We start from the raw sequence: 25,651 nt of genomic DNA on the forward strand, positions 1-25,651 counted from the left end.
AAAGGATTATTGGTGGCCCTATATGAAGAGGGGTGTCGCATGGTTTGTAGAGAGGTGCTTGACCTGTCGCAGGGGGAAGGCCGAGCACCAGCGTCCACATGGTAAGCTGCAGCCATTAAAGATTCCCGAATGGAAATAGGAACAGATTACCATGGATTTCATCACCAAATTTCCAAGGACCGCGAGGGTGTCGATGCAATTTGGGTGATTGTGGACAGATTGACGAAGAGTGCTCACTTCCTGGCCATCAATGAGAGCTCTTCCGCGGAGAATTTGGCAGAGACGTATGTGAGAGAGGTGGTATCGCGGCATGGAGTGCCGATCTCGATCGTCTCAAATCGAGATATACGTTTCACTTCCAGATTCTGGAAGAAATTTCATGAGGAATTGGGTACGAAACTGCATTTCAGTACCGCATATCACCCACAGACTGATGGGCAGAGTGAGCGGACGATCCAGACGCTCGAGGACATGCTTTGGGCATGTGTGTTGGATTTCGGCGGGAGTTGGGACACGTATTTGCCATTGGCGGAGTTTTCTTATAACAACAGCCATCATTCGAGCATTAGCATGCCGCCCTTTGAGCTATTGTATGGGAGGAGGTGTCGAACCCCTATTTGCTGGGGAGAAGTAGGGCAGCGTGTGATGGGCAGCACTGAGATTGTGCTTCAGACGACAGAGCAGATCCAGCAGGTCAGGCAGAGGTTGTTGACCACTCAGAGTCGTTAGAAGAGTTATGCGGACAGACGTCGGTCCGAGCTTGAGTTTCAGGTCAGCGACTTCGTGCTCCTAAAGGTCTCTCCTTGGAAATGAGTGATCCGATTCAGGAAGAGGGGCAAGTTGGGGCCCCGATATATTGGTCCTTTCAGGACGATCGCGAGGGTAGGTAGGGTAGCCTATCGTTTGGAGTTGCCAGCAGAGTTGGGTCAGATTCATGACACTTTCCACGTGTCGCAGTTGCGAAAGTGTATAGCCGACGAGTCGGCAGTGGTGCCATTAGAAGATATTCAGGTGGATGCGAGCCTGAATTATGCTGAGAGACCGGTGGCGATCAGGGATCGGAAGATCAAGGTTTTGAGGAACAAGGAAGTGCCACTGGTGCAGGTCCAGTGGCAACATCGAAAAGGGTCAGAGTTGACTTGGGAACCGGAGCGTGAGATGCGAGAGCAGCATCCGGAGCTGTTTGCAGAGTGAGACTTCGAGGGCGAAGTCTGATTCTAGTGGGGGAGAATTGTAACACCCGGATTCCCAGGTATGATGTTTTATTCTTTTATTTTTGGGTGTTGGGGGGAGACTCGGCGAGTTGGCGTCTATACTCGCCGAGTATGGTCGCGAATTTGTACGTGAGTTCATAGCTGGACTCGGCGAGTTCATGAGTGGACTCGGCGAGTCCACGCTGTTTAATGAAACCCTAATTTCCAGGGTTTGAGACCTATTTAAAGGGTCTTAGGGCCGTTATTTGCGGCCACTAACCCCCAGAGAGAAACCCTAAAGATATCTAGAGCGTTTGTGAGAAAGGAGAGGCCAATCTTGAACTTTTGTGGGTATTTTTGCAAGAAGGAAGTGTTCAAGGCAAGAGAAGGCTGAAGGAGGTGCGATTTTGGTGGTTTTTGAGCTCATAGAGATTGTATTGAGGTATTATTCTCGGACCTTCTTCAGTTTTTGTTGTTGATTCTTAGTGTTAGGGTTTTCTAACCCTTTTAGAGGTTGATTAAGTGGTGTATTTGGTCCCTTCTCGAGTTGTGTTCTGGATCTGGACCCAATGAGGTCCAGAAACCTTAACCCTTGGAGCTTTATGAGTCATTTTGGGAGTCATGAGCTTGGAATGTCATTTTTGGGGCTAAATCACCATTTTGGACCATTTAGATGGTATATGTGTGTCAAGGTCCGAACTTTACGTGATTATCAGGCTTGGGGAGGCCAGATCTATGATTGTATGGAACAGATCTGACCTCAGAAGTTGTTTTGAGTTTGTGCATGGCATGAACTCGCCGAGTCCAAAGAACAGACTCGGCGAGTAGTATGATGGTTGCCCATTAATCACTCAGTGAGTGGACTTGTCGAGTTGGGGGAATAACTTGGTGAGTCAGGGAGAGTCAGGGGTCTGAGTTCAAGTTGGAACTCGCTGAGTTGTTCTTGAGACTCGGCGAGTTGAGTCGGAGTCAACTGGAGTACTCGACGTGCCAAGAGAGGATCTAAGAGAGTCAGTGGACACGTGCAGACTCGCCGAGTCGCCCTAGTGCACTCGATGAGTCGGGTCAAGTTTGACGGTTGAATTTGTTGACTTTTAGGGTTGAGTATAGTTGTATTTATGAGAGTATTACTTTATGTGATTAGGCGGAGGCTAGATCACACTTCTTCCGATTCAGATATTTACCGAGATGAGGTGAGTCTTCTCACTATACGTTACCTAGAGTGGTACTATGCGATGACTAGAGGGTCTTATGTGTTATGTATGAGATTATGTGCTATGTGATATTTGTATGTTGTATGATGATATAGACCGGACTGGAGGGTCCAACAAGCTATGACCGGACCAGAGGGTCCAACGAGCTACGGGACTGGAGGGTCCCGCTGAGACACATCGACCGGAGGGTCGTATTATAGCCTCAAGTGGCGTATGTGCTGTATGTGGTATTTTGGGGAACTCACTAAGCATTTATGCTTACAGTTGTTGTGTTATGTGTTTCAGGTACTAGTGATGAGCGCGGGAAGGCGCCGACATGATTCGTACACATGCGCACTGGAGTTTTTGTAGAGATTCTGGGGAGATGTTTTGTGACAATAACATTTGATGCAATGTGTTTGACATTATTTTATGAATGAATGAATGTTTTAAAAATGAAAAAAAAAATATTTTGAAAATTTACGTTGTTACACTAGGAACTACACGCGACCCCTGCATGAGTGCAAGCCGCGAACATCCACATTACTATGATCATGTATATCCAATATAACTATCACAAATGTAGAAGTGATTCATTGGTATAGTTAGATCCTGAAAACGTTCCATGCTATAGCACCTTATTATGTTATGTTCCGTCATTGTGTGTTGATATCGTATTTATGTAAATGCATTCCATGTAAGCGTATCCATGTAAAAGTATTTATGTAAATGTATTTCATGTAAGCGTATTGTATTTGTATAGACTTGTGAACTGAACTGACTCTTTGTGTGCTTCATTGTACTAGAAGTAATGAATGGCATTCTCCTAAACTATACCTATAATAGTTTACTAATGTTCTAACTGTACTGTTACTAAAAAGACTCATTTATCTACCAAGTTATGCTTATACTTTAATAATGGAGTTTTGTACAACTATAAAGTAACACAACCTTTAAAAGAGTTTTGAAATGTATTGACAACTTATAAATGACATAAGTAACATTTTGAAAGATGTTTATAACAAACATTTACACAATTATCATTGTGTTCAACTTGTATCCCCCCCCCCCCCCCTTAAAACAGTTAAAATAGTTTAAAAGATTCATTACAGGGTATGAACTCACCGGATGTGGGTGATTCAAACGGGTATGTGCGTACGGATGAGAAGTTCCACGAATGAAGTCCCGAGACACAATAAGTCCTAAATGATATATAAGGACACATATTGACATGAATATAGTGTTTATAAACAACTATATGAAAGATAACACCTTCTGGGACTAGGAAACACCTTGGCTAGGTGTTGGAATCACATGTGATTCAACAAAGGGAAGTGAAATGGCACTAATTGATGTTTACGGTTTTGTAACCAACTCCTCTTGAGTTTACAGTTGTAAACCCATGAGTTTACGGTCGTAAACTCATGGTACTTTGACCATTTGGTGGTTTGAAGTCCTATAAGTCCTTTTGAAGCATCCTAACTTCAAGTCTTAGCCTTAGGAAGTGATTAGGGCAACATATCACCCCTTTATAGGTTTTACGGTTTTTGGACCATTTGTCTTTGGGTTTATGGTCAAATGTTGTTTTCAAGTCCTAAACACTTCTATGTAGAGGTCTAGGCTAGTTTCTAAGCTTAAGGAATGAGTTTGGGGCATCAAAACATGCCTAAGAGGTGTATACAGTTTGGGGAGCTCCCCAAACCGTAAACACATATATATGGGACATATTTGTGGTTTTCATGTGCTAAACACATCAAAGGAAGGTTCTATGTTTGCTTCTAAGGTTTGGCAAGAGTTTAGGGGCACTTTGGCAACCTTTAGCACCCTTTTTAGGGTTTACGGTCCAAGGAGATTCTTGGACTGTAAACACTTGTTCCTTGTGATATTTGGGTGTTTTCTTGATGCTCTTAAGGTTTAAACATGTTAAGGGTTGTTTCTATGCTTGTTTCAAAGGTCTAGAGGGACAAAGGGCACATTTTAGCCACACTTTTAGTGTTCACGGTCCAAGAAGATCTTGGGCCGTGAACACCTTGTTCTTGGGGTATTTTGATGATTTCTTGATGTTTAACACTTGATCTAAACATATTAGAGCTAGAAACACTTACAAGTTGAAGATCTTGAAGAAAAACGGGATGATACTTGAGAGAGAAATAGCTTTAGACTTTGGAAATGTGAAAAAGTGAATAAAATATCTAAGTCTCACTTATATAGCCTTTAGGGTTTACGGTCCCAATTCCCTTTTGGACCGTAAACTCCAAACTCTTGAAGTTTTGGGCACTTATTGCTACATAATAAACCCTAGAGTATCCACTCTCCTGATATCTTCTGAAGCACTAACTTTAAAACACTCAAACTTATTCCAAAAAAGTTTGAAAGTTAGTAGAACTAGTTTTTGACTCATATTGAAGTGGATGGTTGCACAGAATAGAAATTTTTGGGTTGTCACACACACACACACAACAGAAAAGCTGAAGTACGAACAAACACACACAACACCGCCACACTAGTGGTGGTAGGCGGTATTAGGAGAGGATATTGCCAAAACATGGCAGCCGTCGGAGCGGCGGTGGCAACGGACATGAGGAATGACAGAAGAACGAGGGGGTGGAAGGGTTCAGCATTACCGGAGAAGATAGAGTCAATAGTGGCCCCGACGTCGCCATTAAATCACGTCTTCGTCGACAGTAAAACAGCAGCAACAGTGTTCAGCTCGCTTGGTGGCTCACAACGACGGTAAGGACTCGGTGGTTTACGATCTCGACGGTAGAGGGAGCGGCAGCTGGAGATGAGGGGGTATAAGGGTGGCGGCGATCTCACTGCTAGGGTTAGGGTTTAGGGGAGCAGCATGGAAGAAACACGGGAGGAGGGAAAGGCACGGGTTTAAGGCCTGTAACTTTCAAACAACGTTCCATATTGACGCTTTTAGTCCCTCCCCTAGATTTATTTCAGCTTAGGTCCATATTTTACTCTTTAGCCCCTGTTTCCAAAAATTTACTCAATTTAAATCCAACAATTACCAAAAAGCCCGTGCTTCACTAAATTCTTTACATTTCAAGTCCTACTGTTACAATATAAACCCCAAACTCTGGAATTTATATCATTTAACTCCTTATTGCTAACACTGATAAATTACTACCGATTTAGGGTTAAATAAAATAAAATATAAAATACATTTCGGGGTTTTAGGGCTCATTAATTATTTATTTATTTATTATTATTCTCCTTATTTATTTCATTTTTAAACGGAATGTTATATATGAATTAACGTATATGTTTGATATTTATTGTATTTTGTTGTAGTTAAAATAAAGAAAATATTACAAAAAAAGAGCATTCAAACAAAAATTATTAATGTTTATGTTTAAAGAGGTTACAAAAAAAGAGGTATTCAAATAAGAAAAAAAAATTAGGCTAGAAAGATGTTAGAAGAATCTTGTCTACAACTGCACTGGGAGAGGACACACGGACCTTTTCAAATTTGTGGTCTTCTAAAAAACGAATAGTCTGCGAAGGCTAACGTCTACACACGCATGGTCTGTATGGCGCGCAGACAAAAGAGGTCAAGAAGATCTACAGACAAAAAACAAACACCGTCTAACTTAGTAGACCAATAGACGCCAATACACAACACAACATTAGATTGAAAGAAAGTATTGTGCTCACCATTGATGACTATTATTGCTTTTATTGGAAAAAATGTAAGTAGGATGCTATAGCAAACAACTCAAGAAGGTACATTGCTATTTATTGCATTTAGCGATTGTTTCATATCTACGTATTATAGAATTTCTGCTACACCATTGTACTTTGATAATTTACCTAATTATAGCATTGTTCTTCATATTATATTTGGAAAATTCTACCCAATTATAGCAATGAAAATTACATTGTATTTGGATGATATTACTATAATTGGACAGATTTTTCAAAGTACAATATTGAAGCAAGAAAAAAGTAGGATGCTATCAACAAATAAATCAACAAAAGTAGATCGCTATTTGTGCCAAAATGCTTTAAAGCTATTTTTATGCTAGCCATAAGATTGCAAAAGAGCAACAACAATAACAACACACACACACCAAAAAAAAAAAAAAAAAAAACTTCATATCAAGCGTAATGACAATTGACATCCACAACAAATATATACAATCACAACAGCCACAATCTCAATAATAAGGACAAGAACAACAAGAAGAAGCCTATGTCACTTTGCATACTTGAGGAAGAACCAAGATATCATTTAAAGGGGTTCGGAGGAAGACTTGCCTCAGTTGTTGATGTGATGTTTGCCATTGGAGAAATCATTAGTACAAACCCTCATCTGTATCTCATGTTAATTAGCAATGAACTCGTTAGTTTACCTATATCAAATAAGAACTAGAAAAACATATAAGAATTAATGGCATACCTATATATTGGGGAATATAGCCAACGAAATTCTGGATTCTTTTATGTTCAAAGAAATCTTTAAAGCTATGCGGAGGGTAAAAAAACCGATTACGATATAAGAAGTAGTCTCCTGAAGTTAATTGAAAAGCAGACAGATCTCCACCAATGATATGTTTCCACGACTTGTAATAACTCAAAGGATCTTCTTCATTGTCTCCATCATTGTACACTGGACTGACTGCACACTCTCTTACCATTACACCACTATCTTCCTCTTCGTCTAATATGGTAACACTAACTTCATCACCATTTTCAAGCTCATTGTTCCCAAACATCCAATGGCTTAACCATACTATATCTTCATCACCTTCTTGGACAACAACTATATGACCAAAATATACCCACATACGATTTTTTGTCATGTTCTGTACTTTTATTCCTAATGAACTAGCCTTCCCTGTGCCCAGAAATGCATGCACAAAGCATATATTGAGTCCTTGTATTCTTTTATTCATGGAGGACAATGGCATGATGAATGATATTGATGAACCATTGCTTTTATGAGGTAACCAATCTGGCACCACTTTCCCTGAAAAACATGTGCTAAATATTCCAAATTCGTAATACATCTGCAAATGAAACATAAGATTGTATGAATTTTAGGCATATTAGTCGGTGATTGTGAAAGTGATACAAACAGAACTGAAGAAAGAGAATACATGGACTGGAAGTTTCTTTGCAGAGAACCATAGGTCTATATCAAAGATCTGCATCTTCTCATCTTTCAGATGTTGTAAATTTGTCCACCCCAAGCTACAGAATATCGGGTCATCAATTTGTGCCATAGCTTCAATTTTTATTATGCCTTGAACTTCAGTCAATGACTCCGAATACCAGTAACACACAGCTGGTAATGCTGACATTTCTTGAGGAAATGTTATTTCAATAAGTGAGAGACACAGTTGAGCAAACAAAATTTTGATTGTATGTGGGCACAAAACGGACTTCAACAGCTGACATCCTACCATACTGAGTACCTCAAGCCTGCTAAGGCTTCTCACACAAACCGGGAGAGAATCAATTGGATTCTCATCTAGTTCTAATTCCCTCAATGCTGACATGCAGCTGAAATCCATTGGAAAGGATTCGGTAATTAAATTACTGTTTCTAAGTGACAAGGTTACTAGTAAAAAGGCATGTATATTTATGCGAATACTAGCTCTGCAACGGTTTAATGATATAATTCTAACACTTGTTAACTTGCTAATGCTGTTTGGAAGGTTTTTAAGTTTCTCACAGTAGCTCATATCAAGAAGAACAAGGCTCTCACATCCACCAATTGATTCACACACTTGAGTCAAACGTGCACATCCTGCTAATATCAACCTCTCAAGTGCAGGTAGCCCAGAGAAGCCACCAACTCTAACAACCTTGCAATAGCTTACATTAAGAATCTTCAATGACCTAAGAAGCTGTTGCATTCAAGATTATTAGCAAGATATCAATCGATCGGTTAACAAATGAAGAAAAGCTCTGAATCCCATACCTGTGGCCGCTTCCAAAGCTGTGTCAAATTGCTGTACGACAAGTCAAGAGCAACCAAATTTTGCATTGGCAAGTTGGAAGGTATATGATTTAATTGGAATCCATGCATACACAACCCCCTTAAACCTTTAGGAAAATATTTGTAGGATCCTTTGAGTCTTACATGATTGAGTAGGAGTAGATGTAGTTTATCCATCTTACTAAATGCATTTGTTCTTATTTCGATTTTCTTGCAATGAGAAGATGAGATCTTTAGAACAGTGTGGGTTGATGAACCTGTTCCGAATATCGCGTTTGTATCATTCTCTTCAAATTCATGCTCCATGACACTACTCAATCCATGTAACGTATCTTTCTCCAACATTTTCATGTCAAGGACAAGACCTTGAATTTTTGTTGTACCCTAGTCATGACGATAATATATAACAACGATATATTTACAATTAATTTTTAATAGATGAAACAAAATAATGAAAGCATATGTAGAGTACATATATATATATATATATATATATATATATATATATATATATATATATATATATATATATATATATATATATATATATATATATATGGTATGTTACCTTTTCTTGTAACAGCAAGTTGAGGGACTCCTCATGATTCCACACTCGACTGCGTTTCCATGGCTTGTGAGGTGATTCCTTAAAAACTAAATCTCTCCCCATCTCTTGAACGAGTTGATGCATCTTCAACTCATTTCTTTCTCCAATTGTGAGAAGACCTCTATTGATGAGCTTTGTTATCCCATAAGATGTGCGGATACCACATCCCTTTAATATTCTTTCGGTCACTTCTCTATCTCTTCCAACAAAAAAACATGCAATATGCTTAAACAATTCTTTGCAATTTTCAGATGGCAAAGAATCAAAGCTAATCTTCAGGACCTTGTGTACCTCTGTATGAAGTTCTCTAGTCTCTAGCGGTTCAAAGATATCATTCCATATGGCTACATCTTCATTAATTAATGAACTACCCAAAACTTTAAGAGCCAATGGATTTCCTCCACAATACTTTGAAGCTCTTATTGCCTCTTCTTTATAACCTTCCTTGGGTTCATAGCCTCGAAATGCATGCCAACATAAAAGTCTTAAAGATCCGCTATCACTTAAACCATGAAGTGCATGTTTTCTATGTTTTGGAGGAAATCTCATGCAAAATAATGCACATTTTTCTGTTAGGGACACATCTCTAGTTGTAATGATAATCTTGCTTCCAGGATGAAAACCTTTTGCTCCAATCAACTCATCCACTTGCTCAGAGTTATCAACACCATCAAGAACCAAAAACGTTTTTTTATTAAGCAATGCTTTCTCAATCTTAGATGTGTGAGCATCTACATTATGTTCTTCATTCATTCTTTTCTTAAGAATGTCTCCAAGAAGCTGTCTTCGTAAATCAAGCAGTGCACGTTTTTGTCCTGCACATCTTCTTTCAATGTCTTCAAGAAAGCTACTTCTTTCAAATTCATGGCGATGCAACCTATAGATATATTCTGCTAGAGTTGTCTTTCCGATCCCAGCCATTCCCCAAATTGTGAGAATTTCCACAGTTTCTGATGATCCTCCTTTCAACCAGGAACTGATGAAATGAACAGAAATGTCCATCCCAATTAGGTGTGGGATTTTACTCCGCATGTGTAGTTCCAGTTTACTACTAATTTCCTTAACAAGTTCTTCAATGACCACTGTCTCTCGTCTGAAAATTGAATATAATTTGATGAACAAGTCACACAACCCAAGTATATCCAAATAAATGAACGTAATCAAGAATTTTACTTTTCTTTGTTTATTATAATTAACACTCTGGCCTAGGCTCTACTATGATCTGTTTTGTCTATAGTCGATGATACAAAACTGACAAGAATTTTGTGGAAATATAGTATAAAAGTATTACCTGCCAGTTGCATTTTTTCCTTTCAAATCAGCAATTTCTGTAAGTCCTTTCGTCCACATCACCAACTTACAAGCGCCTTGAATTTTCTTCTTCGCATCCTTTTCGGACTCAATCCTCTGTTTGTGTTCAAATAACGCTTCCCCAAAAGTGCTTTCTTGCTTTCTGATATGTGTCGGCTCGACATTGTAAAAAACAGGGAGAACAATATGATCAGAGACCCTTCGTTGCTCAAGGATCATCACCAGCTCATCCAGACACCATGTTGAAGACGCGTAGTTCTTAGACAAAACAATTATCGAAGCACGAGAGCTTTTTATAGCTCTTGCAAGCTCGGGTTTAAGTTCTTCCCCAGTTTCAACCTCTTCCTCATCAAGAAAGGTAGAGATGTTTTCATTCACCAAAGCTTGGTAGAGGTGATCCGTAAAACCTAGACGAGTGTCTTTACCTCTGAAACTCAGGAAAACATCATATGTTGTTGTTGCTTCTTCTTCTTCTTCTTCAGCTTCTTCTTCTTCTTCTTCTTGTATATGATCAGTTATGATGGCCATGCTTGGAAATTGAAAATTTCACGAGTATGTATGAGCTGGGAATATAACTTTCCTTGCTTTTTAAACGATAAAGAGAAATCACAGAAGTGCTTCAATAAAGTAAATATCGTTCTTCGGTGTGAAGAAGATATTAAAGCACAATTTGTGAACAAGTACCGTTACACAAGAAACTGACCTACTAAAGCATCTATGAATTTAACAAAAATCTCTCAAACACTCGAGAACGATTTCAGAGCTCTGTTTAGGGTTTCTAGTAAAACGACGACTAAAATGAAAATTCTGCTATGGCAATAGTTTTATATGTGGAACATACCCCGCGTCTTCTAAATCTTTTGCATGTGACACTTTGGGTTCTTCGAGTTCCGTTTAACACAAAATCAGCAACACTTTAAAATAAATCTGCACAAGACCCTTCTGGTTCCAAAATTTACAGTAAAGACCCTCCTAATAGCAAAATTGACAATGAAGACCCTCCTGATTGTACACTCTTGGAAATAACAAAGCTTCTCATCCGAGAGATGAAACTTGTAGCAGATCTCAGTGCAACATTGAAAAAATGTTCTTGGGAAGAATTATCTGTGTGCCCATTCTGACTCGATTTTTGGTGCTATTGCTGAATTTGTTGACAATTCAAGAGATGCCAAACAATATAAGCCTTTCCTCACCCATTTGGCTATCACATTGTAAAATTGTTTATCTTTATTTTTCTTTTTGATAATTATTGTGTGTGCCCACACAGCTCTTATTTTATAATATGGCTTACTGCATAAAATAGCAATGTACTTCCATTTTTTATAGCATCTATTTTCCATTTCTTTCTATTACAACATTGTACTTAAAAAAAATCTTTTTAAATCATTCTAGTTTGAAATTTCTGCAAAACTATAGTATTGTACTTTTTTTAATGTAGAAATTGTTTGTAGCAGCAACATCTACTCAATTATAGTGGTGAAATTGCTTTGTATTATGTAATAGGAAAAATAAAAAGGGATGTTATAACAAATAAATAAAATGAAAGTATGTTGCTATTTCTGATATAATAAAACTCAATTGCATGTGTTTGTAATTATCAGGTTGGATATTTCAATTGACATGATATATTCAAGCATTGTTGGCAAATAAATTCCAATGCTAGCAGTTATAGATAATGGTAATGGGATGAGTCATGAGGAGATTTGAAAATGGTGTCATTTGGTCAGAAGCAACCTGATACATATGATCCAAATTATATAGGAAGATATGGTGTTGGATTTAAGGTACTTCTTCCTTAATTTAGGAAAACAGTCTAATTTTATTGAGAATGAAAGTGTGTGTGCTGTTTTTTGCATTTTAACCCTTTCACTTATATTATTTTCTTTCAAACTGGAATAATGAGACTTAGAAAGGATGCATTTATTCTTACACAGACGACAAACTCCAGGTCAATTGCTTTTCTTTCACAATCACTAAATGATGGATGTCTTATTTGAGTCTGTGTTGTTACACGGGATTGGACAAGGTTTGAAGGATTGTTTTTCAATGAGCATGAGAAGAGCATTCATGTCTTTTGTATTGTGTAATTTTCAAATATATCCTTATGCACAAGTCGGTGTATAAAGGGAAATAAAACCTAGTTCGAGTAGGATACTAGTGATGGGTTTTATAGGTTATAAAACTATGTGCTTGCGGAATTTCACTTAATACTTAAGGGGACATGCAACCTAACGTATCTATGTCGTAACACTTTGAATGTAACATACAATGAACAAAAAAATTAACATGGAACCCAATGAAACCCTAGTATAATTAAAATACAAGAATTAGGTTAACATATCTTTGATTTGTTATAGTAAACAAATCACTTCAATCCCTTGTGTTTGTTGGTCTTGAAAATCTAGGACCAAAAGGATGATGTCTTTAATGGCTCACATCCAAAACCAGAAACCCTAGAATAAGGATGAGAGAGGATATATGAGGGAAATTTTGTTCATATGCTTATAGGTAATGTCATGAACAAAATTTGCAAGCCAATGGGTCCTATTTATGGTTTAGGTAACTTACAGGCAAAGCAAGATTTGAATGATTTAATAATAGATTTAATCATAATTTAAATTCTTTCCTTTTATGCAACCAGGAGGCTTCCATAAACCCTAGAAGAGCTCCTGAAAACGTTCATGTTTGGATGGTTCTAGAATTGCATCTTTTATTTAACTATCGAACAATTATAATTCACTCATTGCACCTTTAATAAATTTCAATTAATCACGAATTAATTTCAGATTAATTCTGATTAATAATTAATCAATTCTAATTGATTTAACATTAATTTATTAATCATATAAATTAACAAATCAATTATTTAACAATTGATCTCATATTAATTTATTAATCACATAATAAATTAACAAACCAACTATCTATTTCCAATTAATATATTAATCTTATAATATATTAACAAATCATTTTCTTGCAATTTCAGTTAGTTTATTAATCATATAATAATATAATAAATTATCATCTCTATACAAATGTCATTCTAACTAAGTTCTAGTTATTTCTAGTCATGAGGACAACCCAAAAAAGAATTAGATTCTAATTAAAAGAGTATATCAATTTAGTTATGAGGTTAGACACCTTAATCCAACAACTAGGAGTTTAAGTAAGAGTCAAGTTTCCTTGGAGAGCAAGGATTAGGATCTCTGTAAAAGCTATGTATATGTTACGATTAGTCTGATTAAGAAAATTGATAGGCATTGTTTGTAACCCAATTTTTGAGTAATTTTCTTAAGTTATAAGAAGTTGTAGTTTCGGTTTTGTCAATTGTGTTCAACAATTGGTATCAGAGTAGCAACGATAGATGGCTAGAGAAGACGGTAAATTGGGTGGAGATGGCAACAAAGGAAAATGTGAGGTGAGTACCAAGGAAGGTCTGTCTATATCAGTCTAAGTTCCCATGCTCAACTCGACAAACTACATAGTATGGACGATACGCATGAGAGTGATCCTAAATACGCACCAAGTCTGAGATGTCCTTGATCCAGGTACGACGGAGCCTAAAAAGAACAACATCGCGATACTGGTATTCTTTCCAGCAATCCCTAAAGATCGCATATTGCAAGTTGGTTCAATGAAGACGGCAATGGAAATATGGGAAGCGACTAAAACACGACATGTTGGAGCAGACAGGGTAAAAGAAGCTCGACTTCAAACCCTAATGAATAATTTTGAGAATCTGAAGATGAAAGAAACAAGTACCATAGATGACTTTGCAATTCAGTTGTCAAGTATATCATCGAAATCAACATATCTTGGAGAAACGATAAGTGAGACTAAGCTTGTCAAGAAGTTTCTCACAAGTCTACCAAGGAGATTCATACATATCATAGCCTCGATTGAACAGGTCCTTGATCTCAAGACTATTGGATTTGAGGACGTGGTAGGACGTTTATAGGCATATGAAGAATGAATTGGGTAAAATGAGTCAATCATTAAACAAATTATACTCATGTTTAACAAGGATGAACATGTTGGATTGGGTGTCTAAGCATATAACTATAATTGGTATAAACTTGAATTGATAGTAGCACAGTCACTTTGGGTTGCCCTCAAACCTAGCAATTGGATAGGATGACTTTTAGATCGAGAGAGAGAAAGAGAGAGAGAGGGAGAGAGAGAGATATATATATTAATTTATTATTTGTATAATAAATTAAATAAATGGTTTATTAATGCATTACAAAAATAATATATTAATTAATAATTAATCAAAAATTAATTGGAATTAATTTTGGGATTAAATGGATTAATTAAAAGTGCAGGGACTATTTGGTTATTTATTGAAAGTTGAAGAAGGAAAGCCCAAGGACCTCATTGGATAAGGTAGACGAAAATCACTTGGGCAAGCCCAAGAGTTTTCGTCCAAGCCCCTTGAACGAGGGGAGTGGGCTGCTTGGTCGCCAAGCTAAGGAAATTAGGGCTTCCTCCTTAAACCCTAGCTTTGGCACCAAGCTACCTTAGCTATATAAAGGTCATATCCCTTCAGAATTTCGTGTACTCCTTCCCTAAAGAAGCCTTGGACGAATTTGACTATCTCTTCTACTCTTTCTATATTTATCATCTTGCTAACTTGGGTATGATTCCATTAGAGGCGCGACAATTGTGGTGTTTGCTTCCAAGAGATCAAAAAGAAGGTGTTCATTGTTATTTGCTACAATGACAATATAGGTGTGTAATCCGTAACCCTAATTTATTATTTTCGAAAATAGCCTATTGTTCTAAGGGTTTCTTTTTGATGTTCTTAGTTATAGGTTCAATAGAGAAAACATAGTTCCTTATTAGGGTTGCATGAACACTTAAGATTTTAAGTTTATTTGTTTTGCATAAAACCCATCAATGGTATCAGAGATTGGCTTGTTTTCTATTGAATTTGCTATAATGGTTGAATTGATCAAATTAGGGTTTATGGAAATTAAACCCAAAGAGGCCAAAAAATTCGATTTTAGGGTTAGGTTTTTGAAACCCTAATCTTGCCACCTATGTTTCGAAATTAGGGTTAGGGTTTTAAAACCCTAACCCTCCTCCTCAAGATTTCGACTTTTAGGGTAAGGGTTTGAAACCCTTACCTTCCTCCCCAAGCTATTTTCGAAAATTGGTAGGTAATAGGGATAATTTAATTTTGGTAATTATCTTGGATAAATCCTTTACATGATTTTCGAAAATCTAGGGGTATAAGGATTAGGATTAAATTAATTGTTTAATATAATTAGTTTATCCTTATTTGATTTAATATAATTACTCAAATGTTAATTAATAGATAATCATTAAATCATTTGGTTTATTTTTTAAATTTAAATTAATTATTTAATTTTCTAAATTTAAATATAAACATGGTATTTTGAAAAGTTTTAAAATACACCTTATATTATATGTAAAATTAAAAGTTTAATTATTACTATATGTATAAGATTAAGTCAGTCAAACCGCTAGTACGCCTCATTCACGAAGTCATACTATAAAGGGAGTTTAAGGAAGCGACTTATAAAATGACCGACATTGGGTATCTATTCTTACCCACCACTCTCTTGTATGGTGGAGGATCGTTAGCCGAACGGGTTTGATAGGACAATTAATTCTCATTAAAACTATAATGATATTAAAAAAGTACTAGAACCTTCTTTTATTAAAATCCCAAATGTAGTTACTTTAGGAAAAATGTGAAAAGTATGCTAATCCATGAAAACACACATCATGCTTTATATGTCGTTAGTAGAGCGTGTGTGGTTAACCAATACAATAACAGGGACTATAAATAAATATGATGGGCATCTCGAGAATTATCATTATTGATGGAGCGTGTGTGGTTAACTGACACATCAATGTAAGATGATGAATGACATCAAGGTTGCCAAATGAGTTTCATGGTTATTCACATCTCGTTTGTGATCCTCGGCATCCCAGTCACAAAAGTGAGAGCATAATCTGAGATTAAACATGTCATTGAATAGATTCAATGAATCTCAAAAGATCTAGGAGTTTCATAAGATTGAAATTGGTAAGATCCTTACCTACCTAAAATAGATTCGAATTTGATTACGACATCTCTCTTCAAAGTTCGAATAAAAAATATGGATCCTAGCCTTAATTTAAAATTTATGGGTTAATAATTAATGATTAAAATCAACTAAATTGAATTCTCCTTTCTCCTATTATAGATGTCGAGTCAAGACGATAATGGTCTTCCTCGTTCCTATGGAAATGGTTTTCCTCTTCCTTCTCAAGATGATCCTCCACACTTTGATCAAGGTGAAAGTATGTTCCCTTCTTCGAGAAATGGTGGAACCATACATCATGCTTCTTCAACTCTTCCACCTCCTCTAGTGACTCTCCCTACATCATGTTTTCCTCGAGTTGAAAGATACAAAACTACTCAAGCCTTATTGGCATGCAGACATCAAGATGGAAATTCTATGTATGTGCAAGTTCTGGAAATGAAATCGTACATCAACAAATTGGATAGAATGGGTGTCGTTTTCCCAAGGGTGCAAGCCACTGGTTTGGTTTTTCTTTCACTTCCTAAGTCATATGTTTAGTTCATTAAGAACTTTTATATGAGGAACCTCGACGTGACCCTAATTGATCTAACCCAGATGTTGATTGTTTCTGAAGCAGAAATGATTAAGAGCATAAATGATTAAGAGCACAAATGAAGAAAAGGTGATTGAAGGGTCTAATTCCAAAGTTTCCATGGATATTGACAATGGTGACAATGATGGTCCACAAAAGATTTCTTTTCTAAATGGAAAGAGGTCAGCCAAGATCATACCGTTTGATCGTACGCTAAAGAGAAAGGCTAGTTTTGAGATAGTTCCATGTGCTAACCCTAAGGAGTCCATATGTTTATATTTCCACTTGAAGGAACATTGGTTGCGAAGCTGCCCAAACTACCTGAAAGATCTCACAGATAGTGAATTCAAGTTAAATGACTCTACTTCAGGTACATCCATTATTTAACTCCATTATCTTAACAATTTCCTATTCATAGACTCTTAATACATGAATGTGATGATCACATTTTGTAGTTATTGTAGTATCTAAGAGAAAGAATGAAGTTTAAGAATAGTGAACTAAATCTTATCGTGATTGATGGTCTTCGGTTACATGGTTCAATGATCAGAATTTGGAGCTACTGATTGGGAGTTAAGATAATTTAATAGATTGCTTAGGAGATGTCTAGAAACATAGTTTTCATTTTTATGCATTGTAAGGACAAGTTCCAATTTTTCGTTTATTTTCAATAAAAGTAAATTTTGGTTAATCTAGTTGGCTTATTTATATATTTCCATACAATGCAATTTGTGAAAGTGTTGGTTACATTTCTATTATTGGCAATGCTAATTAGATTCTTGTTATATATCGCTTGTGGAAATGTCATAATTGATTTAGTGATAAAGAATTCTCATCACCCAAGTTTCAATTGGATAGAAACTTGGAGTCATGCAATTTGAATTACATGATGTATGGGAATCTTGATCATTGGAAGATTATGACTAATTCATTGATCACATGTTTGTGTGAGTCAAGTGAAGGACCGATGGATCTAATACATGTTAATGTGGACTATTCAGAATGATAACTCTATTCGTCATGATTTCTTGATGTTTCAGTAAATATGGTTGTGCTTATAAGATTACGCATAATTTTGATACTTTGAAAAGATTGAAAGAATAGTAGAATGAATAAGAAGAATCTATTAGGCAGAAAGATAAGAGTTTCTCAAATCTGAAAGGAAATGATAGTACTTTAACATCATGTTTTATGATCATCTTAATGATTGTGGAACTAAATCACTATTGATCCTCGAAGAACGTATTAGTGCAATTGTATGACTAAGAAGATGAATTGGATATGGTTGAGATGGTTCAATTGAGAGATGAGTCATACTTCGTTTCCAATCAAGTTTTAGAGCCATGCTCTAGTTACTACAGATCATATCTTTAAAAATTATTTCATACTAAGTAGGTTTATAACACCTCATAAAATGTGGAGTAACAATTTTTTTCTTACTCTAGTACATTTGGAATTGGAATTTGTGATGTTTTGGTTAAAACAAAGGATAAACTAAGACCAATTCCATGAAGTGTTTCTTGTCGGGAATCTACACTAACTTTTGAATATTTGTTTTAGCTCGCCAATGAATGTTCCTTAAGAGGTAAACTTATATGTCAAGAAGTCAATGGGAGTCTTATTGATCTTGAGAGTTTCAAGAGTCAATCGACAATGAACCTTTTTAGTTATCACTAGCACACAATCTAATGAACCTTTTTAGTTATCACTAGCACACAATCTAAGATTAATAACTTGTCATGTTTAGATTCTTGTTTCTATGCACCTTCTAGTTAAGTTGGCAATGCTTATGAGGATCTATGTTTTTTTATTTGACTACAAAAAGCAAAGCACGTTGGTCAGTGAATGTAAATTGATCAATATGGGTGAGCTACTTAACAACACGGAAGCACTGGTAGGCCCTTGTGCTACCAGAGGATAAGAAATTTAGAATAACAAAGTTCAATCCATGAAGGAAAGCTAAATTTGAATTTGGTTTTATCCCTAACCTTATCTTATGATTGTAGGTCAGAAATGATAGATTCACATGGATGGGAACGTATACACCATAAAATCTAGGTGGTAAAAGGTTTCGCTCTAATTTATGAGAATGATTATGAGGAAACACTTTTCCTAGTAGATTTTGAAAGATCTGATAAATACCATTATAGTGAGTAGTTGTGTTAATTGCATTCTCAAATTCATAATATGATTACGTAATGCATCTTCATATTTCGAATTGTGCGAAATGGCAAGGAGTTTTTTAAACTTTCAGGACATATAGTTCTAAGTTATGAAATGGTTTAAACACATGCATATTCTATCTAGTGAAGGTGTATAATCTTAAGAAGTCTATTTGGAGATTTATCGAAACATCATGTATCAGAAATCTGCACTTTAGTAAGAAAGTCAAGAGTATTGATTTCTAGAAGTCCAGTTGATTTCTGGGTACATGTCAAAGCAAGTTGGAGCATAATTATTATGTTAGTGGGGGCATAATTGTTATGCTGGTATTGCAAGTTGGCAATACTATTCGTAGGGAACAAAGTTTTCAATTTGCAAATTTCAAAGTTTGGGAATTGTTTCTCTATGATAAACGTAAGGGAGAGGGCACTCATACTTCTTTTCGAATCTAAAAGTTTAGATTGCATAGTTTAATATAACTTAGTCATAAACATATATTAATATCATTTTAAGATAATTCAACATAGGAAATTCAATATATAGAAATATTATAGCAAGAGACAGAACAAATATCGGGTCCTTATGTAAGACATAATGAATCAAGTCACATATGATTTGGATATAGGATCGATTACATATGCTATAATATTCACTTGTTCTAATTTTTCCAAATGCCTTGGGCATTGAGAGGGAAAAGGACTAGACCTTTGTGTGACTAAAGTTTTTAGGCAACTGTCAAGAATATTCTAAGGTTATACCAGAAGATTGGTTGTTAGTAGACATTTGGAAATATGGTATTGTTTAGAAGGACTATAGTGACATGTTTTAGATTGGGATGATTCTTGGCCAAAATTGATGGTCATATGAGAATATGGAAATGTTTCCATAGTGGGAGTTGATTATTAAAATCTACATGTGAGTTGGGAACTTTAATCCAAGAAAGGTGTTCAAGGAGTGTACCTTGAAATTTGAGACTTCATTTCCATGGAGTTGTATTTTAAGAGACAAAGTTCCAATGGAACATTTTGTACTATCCTTGGCTAAGTCTCTACGACTTTTAAGCCTCGACATCTCAGAAGGACAATGCATATAAGGTTGTAATTCTAACACATTTTAAGTAGTGACAAAAATTTGGAATTGTGAAATGAGCATCATTGGAATAGTGTCCAGTCGATCTGTTCACAAAAGAATGAGCATATAGAAACATAGTATGCATGTTTATAACATGACATAACTGATGTTTAATTTAAGTGGCTAGTTGATTACTCAAAACATTATACAATGAATAAAGTCTTAATTAATATGGTGATTAAATAATAACAGTTTTATTTATATTTAATAGTGTTGAGACCACAGTTAATTAGGTTATTAGTGTGTTTCACTTTGCATGTTTTACATTCTGAATAATTTGATTATTCGAAATTCCATTCGCTCATACTTTTGGAAGTAAGTAGTGAATTAAGGTTGTCATGAATTGAATTGTAGAATGTCTATGGAGATTAGACATTTCAATGGTTGCTACAATGTTCATGAGTACTTAGAAAATAAGGATTTTGAGTATTGAATAAACTCACGTTGAAAGAATTACTTCAAGGATTTTATCATGAGTAATTATGAGACGATAATATATTATATTCTTAAAACGGATATATATGAGTTGTTGTTTACATGTTAGTTGTTCATTGATAATACGTAAACGTATCAGTAACTTGATGTTATAAAACGTATTGTTGTGCATGATTTGATGAGTAAATGGTGCAAGCATATAAGTTAAAGTTTATTCATTCCTTTTTCCCTAACGGGAAAAGAGATATCTTTGGGCCCCTCAGTGATTTGGTGTTGACTTATAAGTGTTAGGCCTAGCCAAGACTAAATTGATGTGCTTAATTAGAAGTATTATGTCGTTATCACAAATCAGAAATCAGGAAACAAAAATTGGACAATGAGATTGATTATAATCCATGTCTCATGTCCGTATGATAACTTGTAGAACAGAGAAATATTTGATCACTTATCTTAGGACACGTAACTGACTGGGTTAGAGTTCAGCAGTGGCTTTTGGAAGCTACAATTTGCTGATCAGTTTGGAAGTTATACTGGAAATTATAGTTACATATTTATCCAAGTGGGAGACTATTGGAGTGGGTGTCTAAGCCCCTAACTATAATTGGTATAAACTTGAATTGATAGTAGAACAGTCCTTTTGGGTTGCCCTCAAACCTAGTAGTTGGACAGGATGACTTTTAGAGAGAGAGAGAGAGAGAGAGAGAGAGAGATTAATTTATTATGTGAATAATAAATTAAATAAATGGTTTGTTAATGTGTTATGAAAATAGTATATTAATTAGAAATCATGTTATTTAATTAATAATAAATCAGAAATTAATTGGAATTAATTTTGGATTAATTGGATTAATTAGAAGTGCAGGGATTGTTTGGTTATTTATCAAAAGTTGAAAAAGGAAGGCCAAAGGACCTCATTGGATGAGGTGGATGAAAACCACTTAGACAAGCCCAAAAGGCCAAGAGGTTTAGTCCAAGCCCCTTGAATGAGGGGAATGGGCTGCTTGGTCACCAAGCTAAGGAAATTAGGGTTTCCTCCTTAAACCCTACCTTTGGCACCAAGCTACCTTAGCTATATAAAGGTCATAGTGTGACATCCCCAAATTCACGGCCAGAAAAGACTGGTTTCATTTATGCTTTTAAAAATAATTTCAGAGTAAATCCATTGATTTAAAAGAGTTGCGGAATTTGTCCCCAAAACGATACATGATAAAATAAGGTTTATCAAAGCATTTCTTAAAGAAATGTATTTTCATTATATATATCAAAACACGGGACGTCATATTCCGATACAAACACAAAAGCATAAACAATAAAACATAGACCTTACACAGTTACATACAACTACTGGTCTATAAACAAAATATCTTCACAAGTTCAACAACTTATGCTCTCGCGCCACTACTTGTAATACAAAGAAACTGAGTGGGTCAGGCTTGGGATCCTAGTGAGCATATAGGGTTTTCAACCCACAATAAATAATTATATTAAGTTTCACCAACCAACAATAACCCGATTACCCATTCCCGTTATCCTCACTTTTCGTCCCTAAAACAACAACTATCACGAGGGACCTAGTCTAGGAATTTTCATCGAGACGGACACTACTGCAAAGGGGATTCCTCAGCAATGAATGTCCTAAGGCAACCATGAGGGGGATAGAATACAGCAAATGGACATCCAAGTTCACTACACCTACAGGTTATGAGCCTACCAGTGTTCCACTAAACTATCTAGAAAAGTTTGTGGTCGTCATCCAGATTCTGCTGGACAACTAGATCACAATCTATGACAACCCAAGTTTGTTCCATTACATTTCCCCGTTACCGTTAATAGAATATCCCCTTTTGTAAAAAGTTCCGTTAGTTAGAGGTCGCGAATTAAATAAATATTTCATTTATTTATATCTTTATGTCGTTAAGTCGTGATAAGAGAAATAAAAACTCATAATACACATTTCCATTAAATTGGAAAAAGTTAGTTTTTATTTTCACGACCACTAAATCGGGTGCGACCAAAAGCCCCGTTTAACAACAGTATCAGGTAGAATATCACTGAGCTCCAACTTCCACCCATATATAAGGGGGAGTAAACCCCATTTGAGCCTTTTCCACCCTCTCTCTCTATACCCTCTCTCTAGACTCGTTTTCGACCCGAATCCGCAACCAAACGCTTCCAAATCGTAAGTCCACTTATCCTAACTAGTTCTAAACATTATGATTCATTTTTATAGCTTAAAATTCGACCATTTAAGCTGTTGAAAAGGAGTTCACGGCCTAAGATCCTCCTTAGGCCGTAAACACCTTAATTGAGGCCAAAAGGACCCAAACTTGTCCCTAAAAGCTTGGAAATAAATTGAGGATTTAGCCTAGGAGTGTTTGCTCATTTAAAACAATCAATTTAGGGCATAAAATAGAGTTTACAGCCCAAGCACATGCTTAGGCCGTAAACACCTCTAAATCTTGTCAAAATTCCCCAAAAACACTCCCAAAACACCCTTAGGCTTAATACATAACTTAGGGACTTGCTACTTCGGGTTTAGATCATTCAAACACAAAGAATTGAGGGACTAAAAGGAGTTTACGGCCCAGACATATGTCAAGGCCGTAAACACCCCCAAACATGCCAAAATGTTGGTTTTTGTTCCTCAAATGGCCTTAGACTATTATTATAAAATGCTAGGAGGGTATTAGGGACTTGAAACTTCAATGAACTCATGATATAAGAGTTCACGGCCGTGAACTCCCTTAGGGGTGGTTCATGGGCCGTAAACTCCATAATGGTGCCCTTAAAGACCCCAAACTCATTCATACCATTTAGATTTGGACCTAGAAAAATCCCACGAACAAGATTGAACCCTTAAAACACACTAGAACCCCTCACCATGATTTTACGGCCGTAAACTCATGGGGAGTTGTCCCTGGGCCATAAACTAAGTGTAGAGAGTTTACTCTCGGAGAGTAAACTCCATTCCTAAGCCATACACACCCTTAGATGTTACCCGGGACACCCCAAACGCTTAACCAAAGTGTTTTCCGCTCCTTAGAGAGCGTATACTTGTTTAATTAGTATTAAATATACTAATTGTATGTGAACATATGTTATCATATGTTAAATAGGTCATTGAGTGTGTTCGAGTCTTTACTTGACAACCGAACACCCAACCGGCACCTTCTTCGGATCTACTTACACAAGGTGAGTTCATACCCCTGAATGAACCTTTTAAATGTTTTTACATGTTTTGTAGGGGGGGAATACAAGTTAAACATGACAGTTATCATATCAATCACATGTGATTGATAACCCGCATGCACAAGGTTTTACCACACTGTACACTATTTTACCAACTAGGATACTATAAAGGGGTTTTCAAAAAGGTTTTCACTTATTCAATACTCTTACTTATACTGTTTTATCTAAATACATTTTAAACTGGTTTATAAATGTTCCAAATATTTTTAAAGGTTTTCAAACTTATCTTACCAAAGGATACCAAAAGGTGATTTTCCCTGAGTATAAAGGTTTTTCCAAGGTTTTCATCAAAGTTCCCTTCACGTCTTACACTTTTACTTGTTAGTTACCACTGCTTCGCTTTCACTTATTTTAAACTCCTACTTGATAACGCTTTCACTTATTGATACGCTTATACCTGTTATCGCCTCTATTTTTCTTATACTTGTAGTCGCTTATACCTGTTGTTGTCTCTATTTCGCTTATGTTGGTAGTCACTTATACCTGATAGACGCTTTCACTTCACCAGTTGTCGCTTCCACTTCGTGATATACTTATACTTGGTACACTTATACTTCACGATTCGGTTATTCCACACTGTACGATTACACACCACGATGATACGTTTCCACTTGTTACACACTCAGTCGTAGTTAGGTGTATGTCTGTGCTTGTATGGATATATATAAATAATGATTGAAGGACTTAGGAAGGTTCATCCGCCCTATTTCCTTTTCTTCGTTGAGATGTGGTCTGGTGGGATCGGATAGCCGTCCGAAGGTCGTTTGGTTCATTTGTTATATATTATGTATACGAGTATAGATGTATAGGTATGCTCTAGTCAGTTCAGTCATGAGTCTCTACCTCTAGTTCAGCACTTACATTAGAAACCCACTACCCACTGTTTGGAAGTCATTACCCACTATTTGGGATGCATCTTCGGGACACGGCCTTCTTCGTCGTCTAGTTGGTAACTAGAGTCTCCTGTAGGGAGAGCGGATATTGTGTGTATAGATCTATACGGGATTGACACCCCCGCACCCTGACTGCTAGCTACAATCCACGGCCCACCAAGCCAAGGGGTGACAAATGTCATATTTTATAGACGCTTGTAGGGTGTCTGGTACTCTAGTGTCGGTTAGTATGGTTACGAGTATCCCGGGTTACCTTATAATTCATGACCTTAAGGTAACGGTATTTCACCAGCAATTTACATTGTATGCTGGTAACTCATTTTCAGAGTCACACTGTTTTTGACCTTGCAAGTTGTATCTTTCATTTGATACTGTCTGCGGTCTATATTCTCTATTTTTGACCTTGCAAGATGTATCTTTCATTTGATACTATATGTGGTCTGTATTCACTGTTTTAGACCTTACCAGGTGTACCTTTCATTTGGTACCTTCTGGGGTCTGTATCTCCATTTGTTAGACTGAACCAGGCGTGTCGTTCGTTCGATGCTCTCCTGGAGTCTAGGATTCCTTTGCCTTAGTCAGCAGTCCTCACTGCTGAGGCATATGTTATTTCCCTGATTCTTCTTGCTTTCTTTAATAATCAAATTCAGTATTTTGACAATGATAGCGATTAAGGGAAAACTACTTTTACCACACTAACTCCGTCCAGTCTTAGTAGAAGACTGCTTTTATTAAAGAAAATATAGGATTTTCTGGAAAGAACTCTAATACACTGTAAATTCTTAAACTACTACATTATAAATTTATTCGAATAAAATGTCACTAAATACTTATGAACTCACCAGCATTTGTAAAAATGCTGATACTCGCTTTTCAAATAACTTGTATTCTCA

General features: G+C 36.3%; 1 protein-coding gene across 2 annotated transcripts; it reads right to left on the reverse strand.

Annotated features, from left to right (window-relative positions):
• Positions 1–5,643: 5,643 nt before the first annotated feature.
• Positions 5,644–11,075, reverse strand: LOC111881786 (disease resistance protein RPV1). 2 transcript variants are annotated; one of them, XM_052767105.1, is made up of 7 exons: positions 10,238–11,075; positions 8,908–10,039; positions 8,322–8,723; positions 7,495–8,247; positions 6,795–7,404; positions 6,653–6,707; positions 5,644–5,956 (listed from the first exon to the last, which is right to left on the reverse strand). In XM_052767105.1, the coding sequence occupies exons 1-6, from the start codon at positions 10,783–10,785 to the stop codon at positions 6,691–6,693; spliced, it is 3,462 nt and encodes a 1,153-aa protein (XP_052623065.1). In that variant the 5' UTR covers positions 10,786–11,075; the 3' UTR covers positions 5,644–5,956; positions 6,653–6,690. The 2 variants fall into 2 exon arrangements, with proteins under 2 accessions (XP_052623065.1, XP_023733947.3); XM_023878179.3 differs by lacking the exon at positions 5,644–5,956 and having other exon boundaries at positions 6,364–6,707.
• Between the last annotated feature and the right edge of the window lie 14,576 nt (positions 11,076–25,651).

The sequence above is a fragment of the Lactuca sativa genome, chromosome 8 (assembly GCF_002870075.4).
Source record: "Lactuca sativa cultivar Salinas chromosome 8, Lsat_Salinas_v11, whole genome shotgun sequence".
NCBI lineage: Eukaryota > Viridiplantae > Streptophyta > Magnoliopsida > Asterales > Asteraceae > Lactuca > Lactuca sativa.